A 19396-nucleotide genomic window follows, 5' to 3' on the forward strand; every position below is an offset into this window, starting at 1 on the left:
CTCTATATTTAATTCTCAATATCCACAGGGATAAGATGCTTTTCCCCACTAAGGACATCACTGTGTCATTCACAGCAGTGTTAGGACTGCCTTCCCAAGTGAATTTGGGGGCTACTTCCCAGGGGGATGCAGTCTTCTCAAGTGACAGAGAACCAGCCAGGTCCTCAGCTGGGGCACAGACTTGGTCCCAGCCAATTGGGGTGGGGGTGACCACTGAGGCCTGTTGATGTTTCCTGTAACAAGGGCTCCGTAATGAAAAGCAATGGGGAACCACCAGCCCATGTATGTGGATTAGGACTTCCTACCACCCGCCCTTCACTGCCAGTGCAGGTCGGGGACTCCCTGTCCCCCATGCTGCCGCTCACTCACATCACTCACATCCTTGCTTCTGCTGTCTCCTGCATTTCTTGGGCTCTCTTAGGTACTTAAATTTCTAATTTAATTCTGCATGTGACAAGGCTTTGCCTGCTTCTTACGGTCTACAGTCTTGCCAGTGACACAGTACAGAAGTGAATGAGGGAAAAAAAGAATGAAAGTCCCTCCTCATCCAAACACATCTCCAGAGTCACCCTTGTTTAGTTTCGAGTCCCGTCCTCTAGACTCTTCTGTGCACAGAAATGCATGCACTCTCTCTCCCTCACTCAGGATGATGCTACCTACACTGTTTTGCGGTTTGCTTTTTTCACAAAATTTTGGTGACCTTCCCACATCTACCTCATTCTTTTTGAAAATAAGCCTAGTTTTTCATTATATGGTTATGTCATAATATTTTTTAACAGTTCCCACATCCATGGATATTTGTGTTGTTTCCAGATTTTTTTCCATTAAAGCAGTGCCACAATGAACATGAATTTGTATTTGTTTACTTTTGCTATTGTTTTTCTGGGAAAATGCTGTAGAAGAGGAATTGTTGGGTCATAGGGTATGTACATTTAAAATTTTAATAGATGCAGCTAAGTTGCTGTCTAGAAAGCTTGGGCTTATTTATATTCCCGGTTAGGTGGGAGGGCGCTCGTTTTCCTGAGAGCTGGGGTATTGTCCTAGGCATCTTTTTTCATATTTCCATCCTTCGTGCCTGGCACGGAATCAGCGCTCAATAGTGAGTGATGGCTGACTTCATGAAGAGAACAAATAGCACGTTTGCATAATGCTGAGTTAGTTTTATTTTTTTTTAATTGAGGTAAAATTCACATAATTTAAAAGTTCACCATTGTAAAGTATGCAGTTCAATGGCATTTAGCACATTTACAGTGTTGTGCGATCACCACCTGTATCTAGTTCCAACTGCTTTTTTTTAAAAAAGATTTTAAAGTAATCTCTATGCCCAGCGTGGGGCTCGAACTCACAACCCTGAGATCAGGAGTTGCATGCTCCAGCCAACCAGGCGCCCCTGTTTCCAAAATATTTTCAATCCTCCAAAAAGAAAACCCGAAACTATCAGCCGTCACTCCCATTCCCCTTGGCAGCCACCAATCTGTGTTCTGTCCCTATGGATTTCCTAATTCTGGACTTTACTTATCAGTGGACTCATACAGCATGTGGTCTTTGTGCCAGTCCTCTCTCACTTCACGTGATGTTTTCAGGGTCCACCCCTGGTACAGCAAGGGTCCGCGCTTCATTCCTTTGTACGGCTGAATCATAGTCCATTGTATGGATGGACCACGTTTGGTTCCTCCATAGCCGTTAGGCTTTTGAAGTGAGTCTGTCTGGGAAGCAAGGCAGACCCCCAACAAACGGGTGTTCCCCTGCCCTGTTCTGCAGCATTCCTGTGCACACAATATTTGACAGCTGCCCAGAAGGCAACGGCATCGGGGCCATAGCCATCACCCGGGACGCCAAGTATCTGGCAACCATCTCAGATGCTGAAATCCAGGTACGAGGCCCTTGGAGTCAGCCTCAGCAGGCTGGCCAGCCTGTTGAGTGTGTCCCGGTGAGCAGCTCTGCTCAGGCCACATGGCATCTATGATGCTCTCAGGGAACGACCGGACCCCATGGCCCCTTGTCGGGGGCTCTCTCCCTGGGGCTTAACTCACAGTGCCGTGCTCCATGAGCCAAAGTTACAGGGTTAGCACAAGAGGTGTAGGGTACTTCAGCAGCCTTCAGGAACCTTCTCATTCTCCTCTATCTGCTGTCACTCACAGAAAGTTTGCATCTGGAGGTGGACTTTAGCAGTGGAAATGCCAGCGTGTACCCTCAACCTTCCCAAAGAGTATGGTGTTCAGGTGAGCTCAATATGAGTCTGTAAAGATATGTCTACAGTTTCACTGAGCCCAGGTCCAAACCTACTTTTGGTTTTGCTGGAGTTTGGTTATGGTTTGTAAAAAACCACTTTTATATCCTTGATCTCATTTTAATCTTGATGATAGCAATATTTTTTAAGCATTTATTATATGCCAGATGCTGCTAAGTTCTTTACATAAAGTATCTCACGCAACCCATGCAGACATGCTGAGGAGGAGTTCTTTAGTAACATCTGTGGAATGCTACTATTAATTACTAGATAATTTGTCTAAAGTCATGGTCCAGCAGCCTTTCCTATTCTAGAAGCATGCCCTACACTACTCCTAATATCCAGAAATTATTAGTCTCAATTTGCTTGAAGTAACTTGCCAAGGACACCCACAAAGTTGACTCTGCTGTTCTGCACCATCTTACCTTTGTTTCCTTCATCCTACGCTTGCTGAGTACCTACTATGCGCCAGACACTGTGGAAAGTACATACCTGGATCCTGGACCTAGAACCCAGTTGGAGGTCTAGGTCTCCGAAAAAACTTTCCTCACAGCTTTTGTAAGCTGAGCTGATACAGTAGCCATCAGCCGTAGTCAGTTTTTCTATTGCTGCAAAAAACCCACCTGGGATTTTGATAGAGATTGCACTGAATCTACGGGTTGCTTTGGGTAGTTGCTGTCGTCTTAACAATCCCCAGGCACAGGCTGTCTTTCCATTTACTTATGTCTTCTTGAATTTCCTTCAGCAGGGTAGCTTGCAGTGTACAGATCTTTAACCTAAGATTTATTCCTAGGTATTTTTATGCTATCATAAGTGGATTCATGTTCTTAATTTCCTTCTTGGATTGTTCATTGCTAGTATATAGAAACTCAACTGATTTTTGTGTGATTTTGTGTCATGAAACTTTGCTGAATACCTGTGGCTACTTAGATTTAAATCAATTAAAGTGAGTTAAAACTACAAATTCATTTCCTCAACGTCACTACATTTCAAGTACTCACCAGCCACCTGTGGCTAGTGGCCGCCATGTTTGACTGAACAGATGAGCGAACGTCTCTGTCACGATGGAACGCGCTGTTGGACAGCAGTGCAAGGCCCCAAGTCGGCCGTCAGCCTGCCTGCGCTCCTGCCCACCCAGCTGAACCGAATCCCTCAATTTGGCCTTGAGTCACAAAGGGCGAGTGAGCGCTGGCTTTATTTATTTATTTATTTTTAAAGATTTTATTTATTTATTTGAGAGAGAGAATGAGAGATAGAGAGCACGAGAGGGAAGAGGGTCAGAGGGAGAAGCAGACTCCCTGCCGAGCAGGGAGCCCGATATGGGACTCGATCCCGGGACTCCAGGATCATGACCTGAGCCGAAGGCAGTCGCTTAACCAACTGAGCCACCCAGGCGCCCTGAGCGCTGGCTTTAGCCAAGCATGGCCTGGCTTTCTAATAGGCTGGCTGTTTCGTTTCTGGAGACAACTGTCTCGTCCTCCGAGCTCCCCAGCCCTTCCTCTTTCTCTCGTCTGATGACCTCTCTCATTTTGCCTTGAGAGAATGGAGGCCATCGGTTACAAACGCTGGCCTGTTCTCACTCCCAGGCCTACAGGCTGCTTTCAACCTCACCACTGTGTCTTGCCCCTCTAAGTGTTGGAGAGGCCAGGGCACGAGATGCCACCCCCTCATGTGCTCAAGGCCCTCTCCTGCAGTGATCAGCTCTCCCTCTACTGGATGGTTATCCCCTCCGCAGATGCACATGCTTTCGTGTCACCCATTTTTGGGGAACGCCATGGACGGACGGCACATCTCCTTCTAGTTCTTGCTCTCTGTGCCTCTTCATAGTAACACGTCTCCGAAGAGCTGTCTATAGCCGCTTCCTTACTTCATCATCTCTTGCTTTTTTGTGCACAAAATATTTGATCTCTTTGTATTTTCATTGCTAAATAAGGCATACATGCAAAATGTGTACATTTTAAGGAACAAAACAGAATGTACCTGTGTGTTTACTGCCGGGTCAAGAAAGAGCATCACCCAAACCCTAGAAGTCCCTTTGTCCCCCTTCCCCGATCTCGTCCCCAACCTTGCTTTCTAAAGTTAACCAGTGTCCCAAATGTTGTGTTACATATTCTCTTGCTTTCCTTTATACTTTTCTCCAGCAATGTATGTATCCCTCAGTACTCTCTCTCTCTTTTTTTTTGAGCATGCGCGCACGCGCACGCGCACGCACAAGAGAGTGTGCATGACCCGGGAGGGGCAGAAAGAGAGGGAGAGAGAGACTCTCATGCAGGCTCCACACTGAGTGCAGAGCCCAACATGGGGCTTGATCTCAGGACTCCGAGGTCATGACCTGAGCCCAAATCAAGAGTTGGATACTTAACCAACTGAGCCACCCAGGTGCCCCCCCAACCTTTTTTTAAGTAGGCTCCACACCCAACATAGGGCTGCAATTCAAGACCCCGAGATCAAGAGCTGCACACTCTACTGACTAAGCAGCCCGGCACCCCTCCCTCAGTACTATCCTATTTTGTTTTACCTGTTTTGTTTGTTACATATTTGGAGTCATAATTGCTTCATTTTCTCCGCCTTGTTTCTGAGATTCATCCATGTTGATTATTGAGCTATAATTCATTAATTTTCACTGCTGTATAATCTCTCCTTGTTTGAGTATAATACAGCTCATTTATCCTACTGATGATGAACATTTTGGTTCTTTTGATCTGTCTTCCACCCACCCATGGCTCTACCAAATCTGTGTTTATCACGGTCAGTTGGTGGTGTTTCCAAGTCGACGAGCACTATTAAATCCTCAGTAGCACCCCTCCCAGTGGGGGTTCAAGACACCTTTCCTGCTGGCTCACTGACCTTTCCTGGGCTCCTCTGTGGGCTGGTCTTTCCTTCTTTCTTTCTTTCTTTCTTTCTTTCTTTCTTTCTTTCTTTCTTTCTTTCTTTCTTTCTTTCTTTCTTTCTTTTTCTTTCTTTCTTTCTTTCTTTCTTTCTTTCTTTCTTTCTTTCTTTCTTTCTCTCTTTCTTTCTTAAAGATTTTATTTATTTATTTGACAGAGAGAGAGAGCACAAGTAGAGGAAGCAGCAGAGGGAGAAGCAGGCTCCCCACTGAGCAGGTAGCCCAACGTGGGGCTCGATCCCAGGACCCTGGGATCATGACCGGAGCCGAAGGCAGACGCTTAACGACTGAGCCCCCCAGGCGCCCCGCTTGTCGTCTTTCATCACACACCTTCTAACTGTTGGCAGGCCTCGGGGTTGAGTTGTGGGGGCTCCTCTTCTCGCTACACCTTCTTCCTGGGTGTTGTCATCCATTCCTATGTCTTTTAAGTACTGTGTACTCCGCAGACGCATTCTGAAATCCTTCCTCCCCTTTCCGTTTCCACTGCATGACTCCTGCATGACTACAACATCCTCCCAGCTGATCTGTGTTCACTCTTGTCCCAATCCTACGAGTCTTCCTGCAGCAGTCAGAGTGATAATTCTTAAATAAGCAAAACGGATTATATCACTCTCTTGCTTCAAGTCTTTGAGTGACTTTCCACTGTGATGGGAATAAACCTCAACTCCCCCTCCACCCATCTCCCAACATCTACCCTCCCGTTTATTAATGTTTATTAGTTTGCATACCCTAGAATTTTACAGAAATGGACTCCTTTTGTGGAGGGCTCTGGCTTCTTTCATTCAGTTTAATTTTTGAGATTCATCCATGTATGTAGCAATAGTTTATTCCTTCTTATTATTCTTTATGTGTCCTTTATAATGTTAATGCTGAATAGTCATGCATTGAATGGATATGTCACAATCTCTTTATTCACTGTTAAAAGACATTTGCACCATTTCCGATTTGTGGCTGTTGAAAACAAAGGTGCATGAAATTTCATGCACAAGTCTTTGTAGGGATATACGCTTTCATTTCTCTTGGTAATTATCTTTGTTTTTGAAGGCTATTTTCCCTAACTATAGGATTGTAGGTTGGTAGTTCTCTTATTTCACTACTTTGAAGCTGTTATTCCATTGTCTTCAGACTTAACACTATTTCTGTTGAGAAGTCAACTGTCAATCTTATTATTTTTTTTTAAGATTTTATTTATTTATTTGACAGAGAGACACAGCGAGAGAGGGAACCCAAGCAGGGGGAGTGGGAGAGGGAGAAGCAGGCCTCCCACAGAGCGGGGAGCCCAATGCGGGGCTTGATCCCAGGACTCCGGGATCCTGACCTGAGCCGAAGGCAGACGCTTAACGACTGAGCCACCCAGGCTCCCCAGCTGTCAATCTTATTGTTCCCTCTTTTGAAAGTTATGTGTCTTCCCCCTCCTGCTCCATTCTGGCTGCTTTTAAGATTTTCTGTGGGTTTTCAGCAGTTTTTGATGATGTGTCTATATGTATATGGAAACGTTGTTGATTTAAAAAAAATCCAAAACTAGGTGCCTGGCTGGCTGAGTTAGCGGAGTATGCAACTCTTGATCTTGGGTCATGAGTTTGAGGCCCACATTGGGCATAGAGATTACTTACAAAAAAGGATAAATAAATAAAAATTAAAATCTAAAAAAAAAAATACCCAAAACATATCTTTTGGGGTTTTTGAACTTGGGATGTCTTATCTTTCCTCAGTTTTGCAAAATTCTCCACCACTGCTTCTTTAAACAATACTTTTATCACCTTTTTAAAATCTTTCCTCTCCTTCTGGAACTCCAATTATACATACATTAGACCCATCTTGTCCTGTATGTCTCTTATTGTCTTGTCTATATTTTCTGTTCTTTTGTGTCTTTATCCTTCAGCCTGGATATTTTCTCCTATAATTTATCTTCCCTTTGTACTGACTAATTATTTCTTTGGCTATATTTAATTTTCTATTAAATCCTATTTTGAGTTTTTTTTTAATAATTTTTTTCAGATCTAGAATTTCCATTTAATTCTTTTTAAAAATAGAGTTATTTGCTGAGATTACCCTCTCGCCCTCTACTTTCTTGCACATCGTGACCACGGTTATTGTCAAGTCTGTGTGTCAATGCTATACCTGCGTCTCCTGGGGTTTCTTTCAGATGATTGCTTCCCTCCTCAGTTGTCAGTCATTTAGATTTGTCTCTTTCATATGCCTGGTTATGTTTCATCGAATGCCCAATGTCGTACTTTAAAAAGTATAGGAATAATTTGAGGCTCAGGATGATAACTTCCTCCAAGGAAGACTTACTTTTACTTCTTGCTGGCATCTGGCAAAGTTAATCAGAGATTAACTTTGATTAGTTGAATCATAGATTGCAGTGATTTGCGACTGATTTCTAGCCTTTGTGAGATCTTGTCCACGCACTTGCTTCCATCTGATCTTCCCCACCCCTTCCCACCCCCCAGGCCTTTGAGCTGTCCTGAAATTACTTCTTAAACACTGGCACTGGTCCTTTACATTCCTGGAGTAGGCAAGGAATAGGTGATGTGGTAGAGGTGGCAGAAATGGAACTTAAGACATGTTTCTAGAATCTGTCTCCCAGGGCTGCCCCCTGCAGCCCTTCACATCAGGCTGCAGCCACCCTGTCCCAACCATATACCCTGGCAGGACATGCGCCTAAGTCTCCCCAGGGGTCTCCACTGTGTTGTTGCTGTGTTGTTTAGCTTCTGCATTTTGTGGTTTCCTCATTTCCATAGTTACTGCGGGGTTGATTTTTGGGAAGGGAGCCAGGCGGCCCATGCTATTCACCACGTTGGCAAGAATCAGAAACTTTTTCCAGTATTTGGCATTCATTGCAAGTTACCTTGTGGCCTTGTCAAATTTAGAAATGTGTATGCAGCAGTTTTTGTCCAAAAGGACACAGAGTAAAGGTTATTAGTGAATATTGTGCTACTTTTGCTTGTTCCAATTTACAGATGATGAATTATAATAAATAAGACTAAATAAGAAAGGGAACACATTTGAGACCATTAATTTTAACACTCAGTGTTTAAATTATATTCTTATTGCTTACAAAATGCTGTGTTTTTTCTGTTTTATATTCCTACTCAGCTATTTATTATAATAAAAATTTATTTATTTTTAACATTTAGCTTAGCCAGAGAGAAACAGAAAATTTATTGTAATGTAATATATTTCCATACTTTATATTTCAGAACTACCTTACTTTTAATCCAACAAATAATAAAGAATTGGTGAGCAATAGTAAAACACAGGCAATATATTATTTGTGGGTAAGTAGAAATATTTTGATTTGCCTTAAATGTAGGGACAAGTATATATTCATTCCCTGAGTACAGATGTTTTGGTAATGTAACAATATAGTATCTACTTAGGAAGCAATAAATATGTATTAAAATGGTTTGATTTAATTATAGCATTTATTTTAGTCTCGTTGGAAATTAGTGTATTAAATCAGAAGCAGCTAATTTAAATTTCATTTAATTTTTTAAAGTAATGAAGCAAATATTTATTTGAATGTATTTAACAGGTTTAAAAAATACAGGGTTTTTCAGGACCTTGGCTTTTACCCCCTTTTAGAAAGGAATTAGCAAACAGATCAGTAATATATATACTGACACAGGGCAGAATCATGAGATTAAAAAAAAAATCAGAGTTAAACATAAAATTACCCTATGACCCAGCAATTCCTAAATCCAAAAGAATTTTTTTTAAAAGATTTTATTTATTTATTTGACAGAGAGAGACACAGCGAGAGAGGGAACACAAGCAGGGAGTGGGAGAGGGAGAAGCAGGCCCCCCGTGGAGCAGGGAGTCCCATGTGGGGCTCAATCCCGGGGCTCTGGGATCATGACCTGAGCCGAAGGCAGACGCTTAACGACTGAGCCACCCAGGCGCCCCAATCCAAAAGAATTTAAAACAGGCATTCAAACAAATACATACATACAAGTGTCCATAGCAGCAGTATTCTTTGCAATAACGAAAAGGTAGAAGCAAACCAAATGTCCACCAGCTAATGAATGCATAAACAAAATGTGGTCCATCCGTACAATGAACTATGATTCAGCCATAAGAAGGAACGAGGCACTGACACCCACTACGACGTGGATGAACCTCGTAAACATCACGGTAAGTGAAAGAAGCCAGACACAACAAGCCCCATGCTGTATGATTCCACTGATACGAAATGTCCAGAATAGGAGAATCCACGAGACAAAGTGCAGAGTGGTGGTTGTCGGGGGCTGGGGGAGGGGTACGCATGACAGCTTAAAGGAGAGGGGGCTTCCTTTTGGGGTGATGAAAATGTCCTGGAACTAGACAGAGGGGATGGTTGCACAGCATTATTAATGTACTAAATGTCCCTGAATTGTACACTTTCAAATGATTAATAGTTGGGGCACCTGGCTGGCTCAGTCAGCGGAGCATATGACTCTTGCTCTTGGAGTTGTGAGTTCAGGCCCCACGTTGGGTGTAGAGATACTTAAAAATAAAATCTTTATAATTAATTGAATTTAAATTTTAAAAAATGTAAAAAAAATAAAGTCTTTTAAAAAATAATAAAATGATTAATGGTTAATTTTATGTTATGTGAATTTTACCTCAATTAAAAATGCAAAACAAAAACAATCACTAATTTTCAGTGGTTGTCATTACTTTCCGTACTTATTGTAGCTTTAATGCCTTATAACTGTGGCAATCAGATTTGCATTTACTACCATTTAAAGTCACAGTCATTTGTGCCATTTTTTTACGTACTTCCTTTTCTTTCAGAATGTTTTTTTTTTTTTAAGATTTTATTTATTTATTTATTTGACAGAGAGAGACACAGCGAGAGAGGGAACACAAGCAGGGGGAGTGGGAGAGAGAGAAGCAGGCTTCCCGCCGAGCAGGGAGCCCGATGCCAGGTTTGATGTGGGGCTGGATCCCAGGACCCTGGGATCATGACCTGAGCCGAAGGCAGACGCTTAACGACTGAGCCACCCAGGTGCCCCTCTTTCAGAATGTTTTCAGATGTTCCTGGAGGCAGCAGATTCTCTTATCTGTAGAGATTGCAAAGCTCTGACCCTGTTTAGATGCATTTGTTTTGATTTTGTGGTTATATTAGTTCTTTCTTTTGGAAACCAGGTCTTTTTGTAGTAGTGATTATTTTTTCTGTACTTATCAGTATGAAGAGGGAAATATACTTGCTCACAGTGCCCCACGTTTAACAGAAAAAGTGAGTATGCCTATTGCATTTTTATGTGTCAGATTTTGTGGAGAGTAAATAAGTATGTGTAAGCTTAGTCACTTTGGGCTACTCTGTATGTCTTGATATTAAACCGTTGGGAAATCATTTGACATTTTTACTTGGGTCCTTTACCATATTGAATTGTCAGCTGAAAATAATGGAACCATTGTGCAAAATAAAATATTATGGAAAAGAAAGTTGACTGCGCTGAGAAAATATCCAAAAAAGTGATGGCTTTACTAACCTATGTGTGCTATGACAAAGAATGGAAGTTACTTTGGACTGATGTAATAAATATTTGAACACGAGTGGCTCCTTTTTAGTCTACCCAGCTTTTAGAGTAACACAACACAGTCTTGGGTATTTAAATGTTTCAGAGCCAGTAGAAAGGTGGTGAGGCAGGTGTTGCGGGAAACTGTTTATCTTGCCTGCTTGCCTGGAGCTGTCGCATCTGAGGTGGACCTTGGGTCCTGTCTCCTGCAACAACTTCTGCATTTGACAACCATGTAATCTGCCCTCAGTGAGCACCTTATGGTGTTTCTTCTGCTTCCTTTCTTCACTCTTGGTACAATTTACAGAAATTTATTTTTAAGAGGGCATGCCAAAAAAAAAAAAAAGATGAGATGGATGAATACAAAGAGATTATTCTGTCTGCAAACTCTTTTTCATAAATCAAAGTTATTAAACAGTAAAGCCAATTCTCATTTATTCCTGGCAGTTACGTTCCATAAAGTCTCCGCAGACCTCAGTTAGTGAATACAATACAAAATCATTGCTCCTAGGAGAAATACAGGATTGGGTTCCTGCCAGCCTCGGGTCAGAACAGTTTCATTAAAAAAAAAAAAAAAAAAAAAAAACAGTTTCATCAACAGATCGATACATAACCTTGTTTTATGTGTGTTTTTGTTTGAAGACACCATATTTAATACATAATGTTGATTCATTAGCATTGACGCACAGCCAACAGCTCTGAAACACATGCCTGAATGAAGTTTATCTAACTCAGGTATATTCTCTGGAAGGTACTTCATGGCCTTCTCACACTTAGGAATGCTAGACAACATTTCAGTACCATGTTTGGGGCTAGTTTAAATACTGCCATCACCGGGCGCCTGGGTGGCTCAGTTGGTTGAGCAACTGCCTTCGGCTCAGGTCATGAACCTGGAGTCCCGGGATCAAGTCCCGCATTGGGCTCCCTGCTCGGCGAGGAGCCTGCTTCTCCCTCTGACCCTCTCCCCTCTCATGTACTCTCTCTCTCTCTCTCTCATTCTCGCTCTCTCAAATAAATAAATCTGTATTTATTGTTTTAAATAAATAAATAAATAAATAAATACTGCCATCACCAACAGAAAGCACCTCAAAAACGTGAACAACATGGCACTAAACAGACCCTGAAAATGACACTTGTTTACAGTTTGAGAGCTGAAACAAGAAGGCAGAGCATGTCCTTGCTCGACCTCGGCTAGGAACGTGCGCACAGGGAGAGTCAAATTTTTGCCACTCTGCACGTGCACATGTCTGCAAACGATCATGAAAGTGCCATGAGGGTTGATTTGGGGGTCATAAATGAATTTTAGTGAGGAGGTGAATTTGCAAATACAGAACACACAAACGAGGACTGACTTCAGCTTGAAATGAAAATGCCTTGTATAGAAGCAGAACAGCTCTTAGGAAGAACCTGATGCCCTTACTTGACCAGTTATTGTTTTACTAACCCTCTTGTGTTCAAGACAGAAGAGGTGAGCCTTAGGGTCTTCTCCGTGTAGTTAGAGAACTGGGCAGCAAACCTGCTGTATCGCATGACACATGGAGGAGTTTCTTTGATTTATTCATTCATTAAACACTCCCTGAGGGGCTCCATTAACACTCTGGGTTCTTTCTACACTTGGTCTCCAAGACGTTGCCTAAGAAAGATGGCCCTAGTGCCTTATTTTATGTAGCACAAATTTCTTGAGGAGTCAGGGGCATGTCTGTGTACAGTACTTAATTTCTACTGATGGTAAAATAGTTTATGGGAAAAAAAGTTTATAATTACAAGACTGGGATAATTATTTTTGTGATATCTTACACTGGAGCATGCTTTTGCTCACGATAGACATTAGTTTCATCAGTCTCTGAAACCTCAGTAAGAGAAATTGAACAGGTATAAACAAGTGGCTAAACACCTTTTCATTTGCTTTAAGCAAACAGTTTAACCCAGTACACAACCCTTCACTTGCTCCTAGCAGACCTTCAGAGGTTCAGAATGGCCTGCACCATGGCAATCCACGGGGGAGAGATTTCTTAGTGATTGGTTTTTTAATTGTATCTTTTTCCTACTGTAAATCAATGTAATATTATAAAATATGCCGTATTGACAAATGCTTTGTTTTATATTTATTACCAACGTCACTTATAATCTGTCTTTTGAAATGCAGACATTCAACAAGCTTGTGGGAAAATTTAGCCAGTCAGTCTTTCATTTGAATTTAACACAAATACTCTCAGCAACAATGGAAGGGAAGCTGGTTGTCTGGGACATACATCGCCCGCCATCCTCTGCCTCTGCCTCGGTGGGCTCTCCTCACATTAAACCTTGTAAATTGGTTCATTTGCAGAAAGAGGGCATCACTGTGCTCACTACAGTTGATAGGTAATTAACTTAATTAAAAAGTAGCTATCAGTGATTACCAAAGTATATTAAAAGCCTTTCGGATGTATACATATATTTTGTATATGCATAGAATATTTCTGGTGAAATTCATTATTAACTGGGAATGTTTGGTGCCTCTGAGGAAAAGAACAGAGAAGTAGAATCAAGGGTCGGGGTGGATTCACCTCTTCTTGTAGTCTCATTGGTACTAATTGGTTTGCCTTTTTTTTTTTTAATCATGGGCATGCATTACTTTTAAAAATCCCTCTGTGTTGGTGAAACAAAAAGAAACTTGTTTTTTTCTTCCACACTAATTAGACTTATTTTGCACCCTAAATGTTACATACTTTAATTTTAAGAAACTAATGTGAATAGCTGTATTGCTTTTTCTGATTACAAAATAACACCCATTATGAAAAGATGAAATACAACAGAACTTTATGAAGTTTACTGACTCGAGAGGCAGTGGGGGCTCAGAGAGGGTCATTAAAAGCCTTAGTCTCAGACAAAAGGGGGTTCACATCCCTTCCTTGCTGAGTGACTCGGGGCAAGGGACTTGGCTGAACCTCCATTTTTCCATCTGCAAAATGGGCATGACCACACTCTCTCTCAGAGTGATTTCATGAGGCTTTTGAGGCAAGCCATGTAAAACTCGTAGCACCTTGTCTGGCACAGGGGAGCTCTAGATGAAATAGTCCTTATTAGTATGTTCGAGAAGTTCCCAATAGGGATGGAGGACGCTGCCTAATGACAGGGACCATGCACAAGTAGTTGGAGTCACTGTGCCATCTGCTTTCCAGAAGCCCTGCTTTCCTTTTCATTTCTTTTAATACAGGAAGCAGTGAGGTCCTGGCATGGCTTTACAAAGAGAAATGCAAATTGTCCTCACTCAGGGGTGTGGAAAAGACAATAGTAGAATTGCAACTGATGATGAATCAACCTTCAATTAGTTGGAGGGGTTAGGGCCCAGTAAAGACCAAGGCCTGGGTTCCCCCTCTCTCCATGTTAAATAAAAGCCAGCCAGGACCAGGGAGCCCCCATGAAGGGTCTTGAAAACACTTGGCCTGTTTTGCCGCTTCTGTCCAGCAGAGGGCAGTGAAAGATGTTGTAGCCAATTACTCTGCCTACCTGCCTTGCTTATTTATCGGAAACGGCATTTAATCACTTTGCATCTATAAGAGGAAATTCATCCCCCTATTCCGCCCGTGATTACACCTATGTCACAGGCTTAAAAAAAAAAAAGCCCATTTGGGATGGATCTGAGGCCTGGAAATAAAAGGCATTTTGTCATGCGACACTGCCTTGGGCTGTGAGACTGGACAGGGTTTTACTATGGCTCTGAGAGCAGGGCCTTCCTGTAAAGCAGCTTGTGTGCTGTTGCAGAGCTGTGTGGTTTCGGAGGGCTGGTAGATGGGCTCTGGTGTCCTCTGTGGTCTCGTGGCAGAGAATGTCAACACCGCCCACTGCCACTGCACAGGGCTGATCTGGGAGGGCAGGGAGAGGAGAGCGAGAGTGTGTGCTCTGCGTTAGGTGCACCTGGCTCCCTGCACAGTCTAGCCATGGGGCCCATAGGGTTGCCCCGTGTGAGTCGGTCCCGTGCGATATTTGGGACATACTCCTACTAAAAGATTACTCATTGCTTAACTGAAATTCAAATTTTGTGGGGCATCCTGCGTTTTTATTTGCTAAATCTGGCAACCCCAGGCCTTGAGCAAATTTCTCAACTTCTCTGAGCCTTAGTTTCCCAGATGTAAAGCGGAACAACAGTAAAAGCAGCCTCATAGGACAGTATTAAGTGAAGTTTTTACAACACCTGGAGTCCAGAGCCGGACTTATAATTAGCTGTTCAGTAGTTGGTACTACTGTTAGTTGCCAAACGGGTGTTTTTCTCCATTTCAGCTATATTGTCACAGGTGATACTAGAGGCAACATTAAGTTCTACGATCACACCCTGTCCATTGTTAACTGGTACAGCAACTTCAAACTGAGCTCCATAAGGACCCTGTCATTTTCAAAGACCCCAGCAGCTCCGCCCACTGAAAAATCAAACTATCCTCCAGACTGCACTTTAAAAGGTGACCTTTTTATTGTAAGGTAAGTTGTTAATGAATCTAGTCATTTGAATGGCCAACAAATGATTGATGTCCTCTCTGTTAGTTGGCATGCGGTGGAATGTTCACCTTGTTCCCGGGACACGAGATAGAACAGGATTTCCGCGGAGGTCCTTTATGGGGCTCTCAGGTGGATCTCCACAGCTGATTATAGTCACTGTTCAATCATTTTTTAAAATGAAGCATTATTTTCTTTTAAGAATCTTTAGCAAATGGAAACTGGAAAGGGCTTATCCCTGAGCTCTAATCTCTGTTGTGTTTGGAGTCCTTTGCTGTAGCTTGGTGTCTTTTCTTGAAGGCGAGTTTGTCCTAGCCGCTGCGGTTAAAGGCATTTGATAATTAATAGCCATAACATTTCAAGACTGAATTATCTGTGAGTCTGCTTAATTACCCTTGCAGTATTTGCAGGCACATCTGTGTGTGTGCGCCAAACTCCGTATTTGCATACACAAATGAATATTTGCATGTGCAGATTAGCTAATTGTACAACTGACTGTCCATCTGCATACTTAATGACTCAATTTACATGTAGAAATGTGGGCTTTTTCTCTTGCAAATGGAGGCTGTTGGATATTGGTAGTGTATTTTTGGAGATGTTGGGTTAATAATGTCACTAAATTACAGACGACAGAGGCGTTTCCTGTGCAATTAGAAGCAGAATAGCTGACGTGCCCCATTCCCTGCAAACACTGATGCTGTTGGGTCTCTCCTTGGCAAACAGGAATCTTATCATTGGAACATCTGATGCAACAGTGTACCACTTAACGACAGATGGGACCAAACTCGAGAAGTTATTCGTGGAGCCCAAGGATGCCATTTGTGCCATCTCCTGCCACCCATACCAACCCCTTATCGCCATTGGGAGTTTCTGTGGGATGATCAAAGTGTGGGATTATGAAAAGAAAAAGTACCTTTTCAGCAGGGTCTTTGAGAAGGGGCTTGGCGTCCAGAGTCTAACCTACAATCCTGAAGGTATTTTCATTTTATCAGCCTATCTTGGGCTCCAAAAAAAAAAAAAAAAACCAGACCCAAATGGCTGTGCCCTTGGCTGTGTCAGCTCCAGGAAGTTTACCTTGACCGCTGTCCCCACAGCCGGCTAGATGAGACACCTTGTCCCTCGGGACCCTGCAGCACTCTGTGCCTAGTCGTGTCTGACCACTCACCCCAGTGACTCAGTGACTCATGCTTTTCCGTTTATTTCTCCTGCCAGAGTCCCGGTCTGTCATGTTCATTGCTGTCTCCTCAGCACCTAGAACAGAGTCTGGCCCGGGAGTTGATGTTTTCTGAAAAAATGAAGTCCTTTTCCAGCATTGTTCTCTGGCTTGTGATTTCAGGAGCCCTTCTTGGAGCTGGCTTCACTGAGGGGACAGTTTACATTCTTGATGCAATGTCCTTAGAAAACCAAATCCCAGAGCCTTTCAAATATTCCAGAACCAGTGTGACTCATATCAGCTTCTCTCATGACTCCCAGTACATGGCAACTGCTGTGAGTGTTTCCACTGGGTGCTGTCCTGTGATCTAGCAACCTTGTTTATGACCAAAAGGGGGAGAGGGCTGGTGGAGGTGCGGGGAGGGGGGCGCAGCAGGGGGATGGGGAGTGACTGCTCGTGGATTTGGGGTTCTTTCTGGGGTCATGAAAATGCTCTAAAATTGTGGTGGTGAGTTCTGTGAATACACTAAAAACCACGGAGGGGTCATACACTTTAAAGGTGTGCATTGTGTGCAGTGGGAACTGTGTCTCCACAAAGCCACTGTAAAGAGAGGAGGGACACTTGCTCGAAACGAGACCAGGCCTCAGGACTTGCAGACTGGGATTCTGCCATCCTGACAGCTCATTTTGGTGTGTTGGTTTCTGGACCCCTTCCTTGGCATCTGTTCTTTTATCTTTCCCTTTGATTTTTGACAAGATGACATTCTCATTTATCTCAAAGCACCATCTTCCCCCGGTGTTTTGGATTCTGTTCCTTCCCTCTGTGAATAGTGCTCCTAAGCTCAGTAAAGATTTTCTGAGACCTTTAGCCTCTCCCTTCCTGCCAGCTCTCCTGGTCTGCCATGTGCTCATCTCGCCTTGATGTTGGCCGAGGGGAAAGAGCCATGGTTGCTTCCCACGTCTCTGCCGCTCCCCCACCCCCAACCTCTGTGCCCGGCACCTCCCCTGGTCTGTGTGCTCCCCACCTTTACAGGCCCGCTGCTGAGCCTCCTCACCCCTGCGGCTCCTGACCCAGGTACCCCTTTCCCTTCAGGCTGCTCTCGCACACTCTCCCACCCAGCTCACTCTCAGCCACGATACTTTTTAGAACTCATACCTTTTTCATTTTGTGTTGCTGGATACAGAGTAGGGAGAACAAAGGCAAAAAGAGTCAGGGTCTCAGTTTTCCACACAGAATGAGCTGGGGACTGGAAAGAAGCGTAAGGCCACGGTGTCAGGTAGATGCTTTCTCCCCCTGCCCCTTACCTTTGTGGGTTATCTACTTTTAACTGTAATTTTCTCATCTGTAAAATGGGTGTGATTTTTTTACTTGCTCAGATAGACTAAAATATCTTTTTGGATAAAATATTCTAAAGGCAACATAAGTATGAAAAACATGGTGATGATTTTTAAGTTACAAAACTTAAAAAGGAATAACTTCTGCTCTTTGGCTCCTATTCAGGATGTACACTTTACTGTGGCCGTTTACATGGTGGTAGTCAAAAATGGACACCGGGTTTGGGAATATCTGGCAAGGCTTCGTTCTCATCGCAAAAGCATTCGCAGTCTCCTGTTTGGGGTTCATCTGGACAGCAATGAGCCGAGACTGCTGAGCCTCGGGAGAGACAGGCTCTTGGTGAGCTGTTCAGTGTCCATTTACCTTGCCACCGGGATGGTGGGTGTTTCATTCTTGTTGTGTCCCTGGCATCTGGCATAGAGCCAGGCCCACAGTCTGGGTGCTTGTTGGAGAAAATGAGTGTACAATGAGGTAGCATAAACCTTTCTGAGTCGACACTTGGTCTCCAGAATGTGCAGAAGCGATACTCCTTTCAGTAGAAAATGCACTTGGCATTTTGAATTTGGGTCTTGTCCCATCCTCTCTTGTGGTGCTGGGCCGCGGCCACAGTTCCCTGTGAGCCACGCAACCATGGGGCTCGACAGCCGGCGCACCGATAGCCTCCTGCACCCACACGGCCATTCTGTTTGTCACTCTCCGCACAGAATTCAATAAATTACATGGGATAGTCAACACTCCATTATAAACTAGTCTTCGTGGTGGGTGATTTCGCCCAACTGTAGGCTTACGTCAGTGTTCTGAGCATGTTTAGGGTGGGCCAGGTTAGGCTATGGAGTTTGGTAGGTTAGGTGTATTAAATGCACTTTTGATCTATGGCATTTTCAACTTACAGTGGTTTATTGGAATGTAACCCCATCGTGAGTCAAAGAAGATCTGTATCTGTCTTAACTTTGTTCCTCGCTCCCTCTCTTTCTTCCATCCCCCTCTGTCCTTTATTATGGCCATCCAATCATCCATTCATTATGGGCTGGCCACCAAAACCTACCTATGGATGAAATTCAGCAAGCTGCTAATTTATGACTGTTAAGTGATGAGATTTAGATATGAATTAGTTCCTACTCTCAAGGAGTTCCCAAGATAATGGTAAGGGAGACAGTATAACACAACTGTGAGAGTTCAGGTTTTGGAGTCTGTTTGGACCTAAATTTGAATTCTCACCCTACCACTTCTTAGCTGTGTGACCTTGGGCAAGCCAAGGTCTGAACATCTCTGAACATCTGTTTTCTAATCTGTAAAATGGGCACAACAGCATGACTTGGCAGGGGAGTCAGGAGTGTTAAGTGGCATCATGTTTTTATAGCACTTAGCACATTGTCTTTGCTCAGAAGGAATGCTCCATCATGGCAGCCTATGAGGAGTGAGGGTCTAGGCAAGTCTTCCCTTAGGAGGACCAATACTGTCTCTCCCAGACTAGGACTGTTGGCTGCCTTCCTTTGGCTCAGTCCTCATGTGTGTCTATCTGGCCTCCTCTGCAGATTGAATATAATCTTCTCAAGAGCTACAGAGACAACCTGGAGGTCCTGGACATTCACCGCACCGACCAGGGCAACTATCCCACCTGTATGGTCTGGTACCCACCACTCACCAAGGAACTCTTTCTGCTCATTTGCAACAGTGGCTACAAAGTGAAACTTTTTAATTCTACCACCAAAATGTGCAGGTAAGCATGAGGAGCTTCCCACTGATGTGATGCCTAGATCAGTTTCTCTGCCCCCGGCTTCTTTTAAGTCCCAAGTTACAGACCTGCGAGCAGC

At 43.4% G+C, this 19396-nt stretch overlaps 1 protein-coding gene across 2 annotated transcripts in view; it reads left to right on the forward strand.

Annotated features, from left to right (window-relative positions):
* CFAP251 (cilia and flagella associated protein 251) overlaps positions 1 to 19396 on the forward strand; it is a 63524-nt gene that overhangs the window by 12412 nt on the left and 31716 nt on the right. For both annotated transcript variants that reach the window (XM_028116654.2, XM_088019339.1), the window contains exons 5-14: positions 1762 to 1873; positions 2142 to 2222; positions 8321 to 8398; positions 10291 to 10341; positions 12771 to 12985; positions 14885 to 15079; positions 15818 to 16068; positions 16431 to 16582; positions 17748 to 17921; positions 19118 to 19302. In XM_028116654.2, coding sequence (XP_027972455.2) covers positions 1762 to 1873; positions 2142 to 2222; positions 8321 to 8398; positions 10291 to 10341; positions 12771 to 12985; positions 14885 to 15079; positions 15818 to 16068; positions 16431 to 16582; positions 17748 to 17921; positions 19118 to 19302 — 1494 coding nt within the window. The remainder of the gene's footprint in view (positions 1 to 1761; positions 1874 to 2141; positions 2223 to 8320; positions 8399 to 10290; positions 10342 to 12770; positions 12986 to 14884; positions 15080 to 15817; positions 16069 to 16430; positions 16583 to 17747; positions 17922 to 19117; positions 19303 to 19396) is intronic.

This window comes from Eumetopias jubatus, unplaced genomic scaffold (assembly GCF_037043125.1).
Source record: "Eumetopias jubatus isolate StellerSeaLion01/CBP00866 unplaced genomic scaffold, mEumJub1_p1.0 scaffold_16, whole genome shotgun sequence".
Taxonomy (NCBI): domain Eukaryota; kingdom Metazoa; phylum Chordata; class Mammalia; order Carnivora; family Otariidae; genus Eumetopias; species Eumetopias jubatus.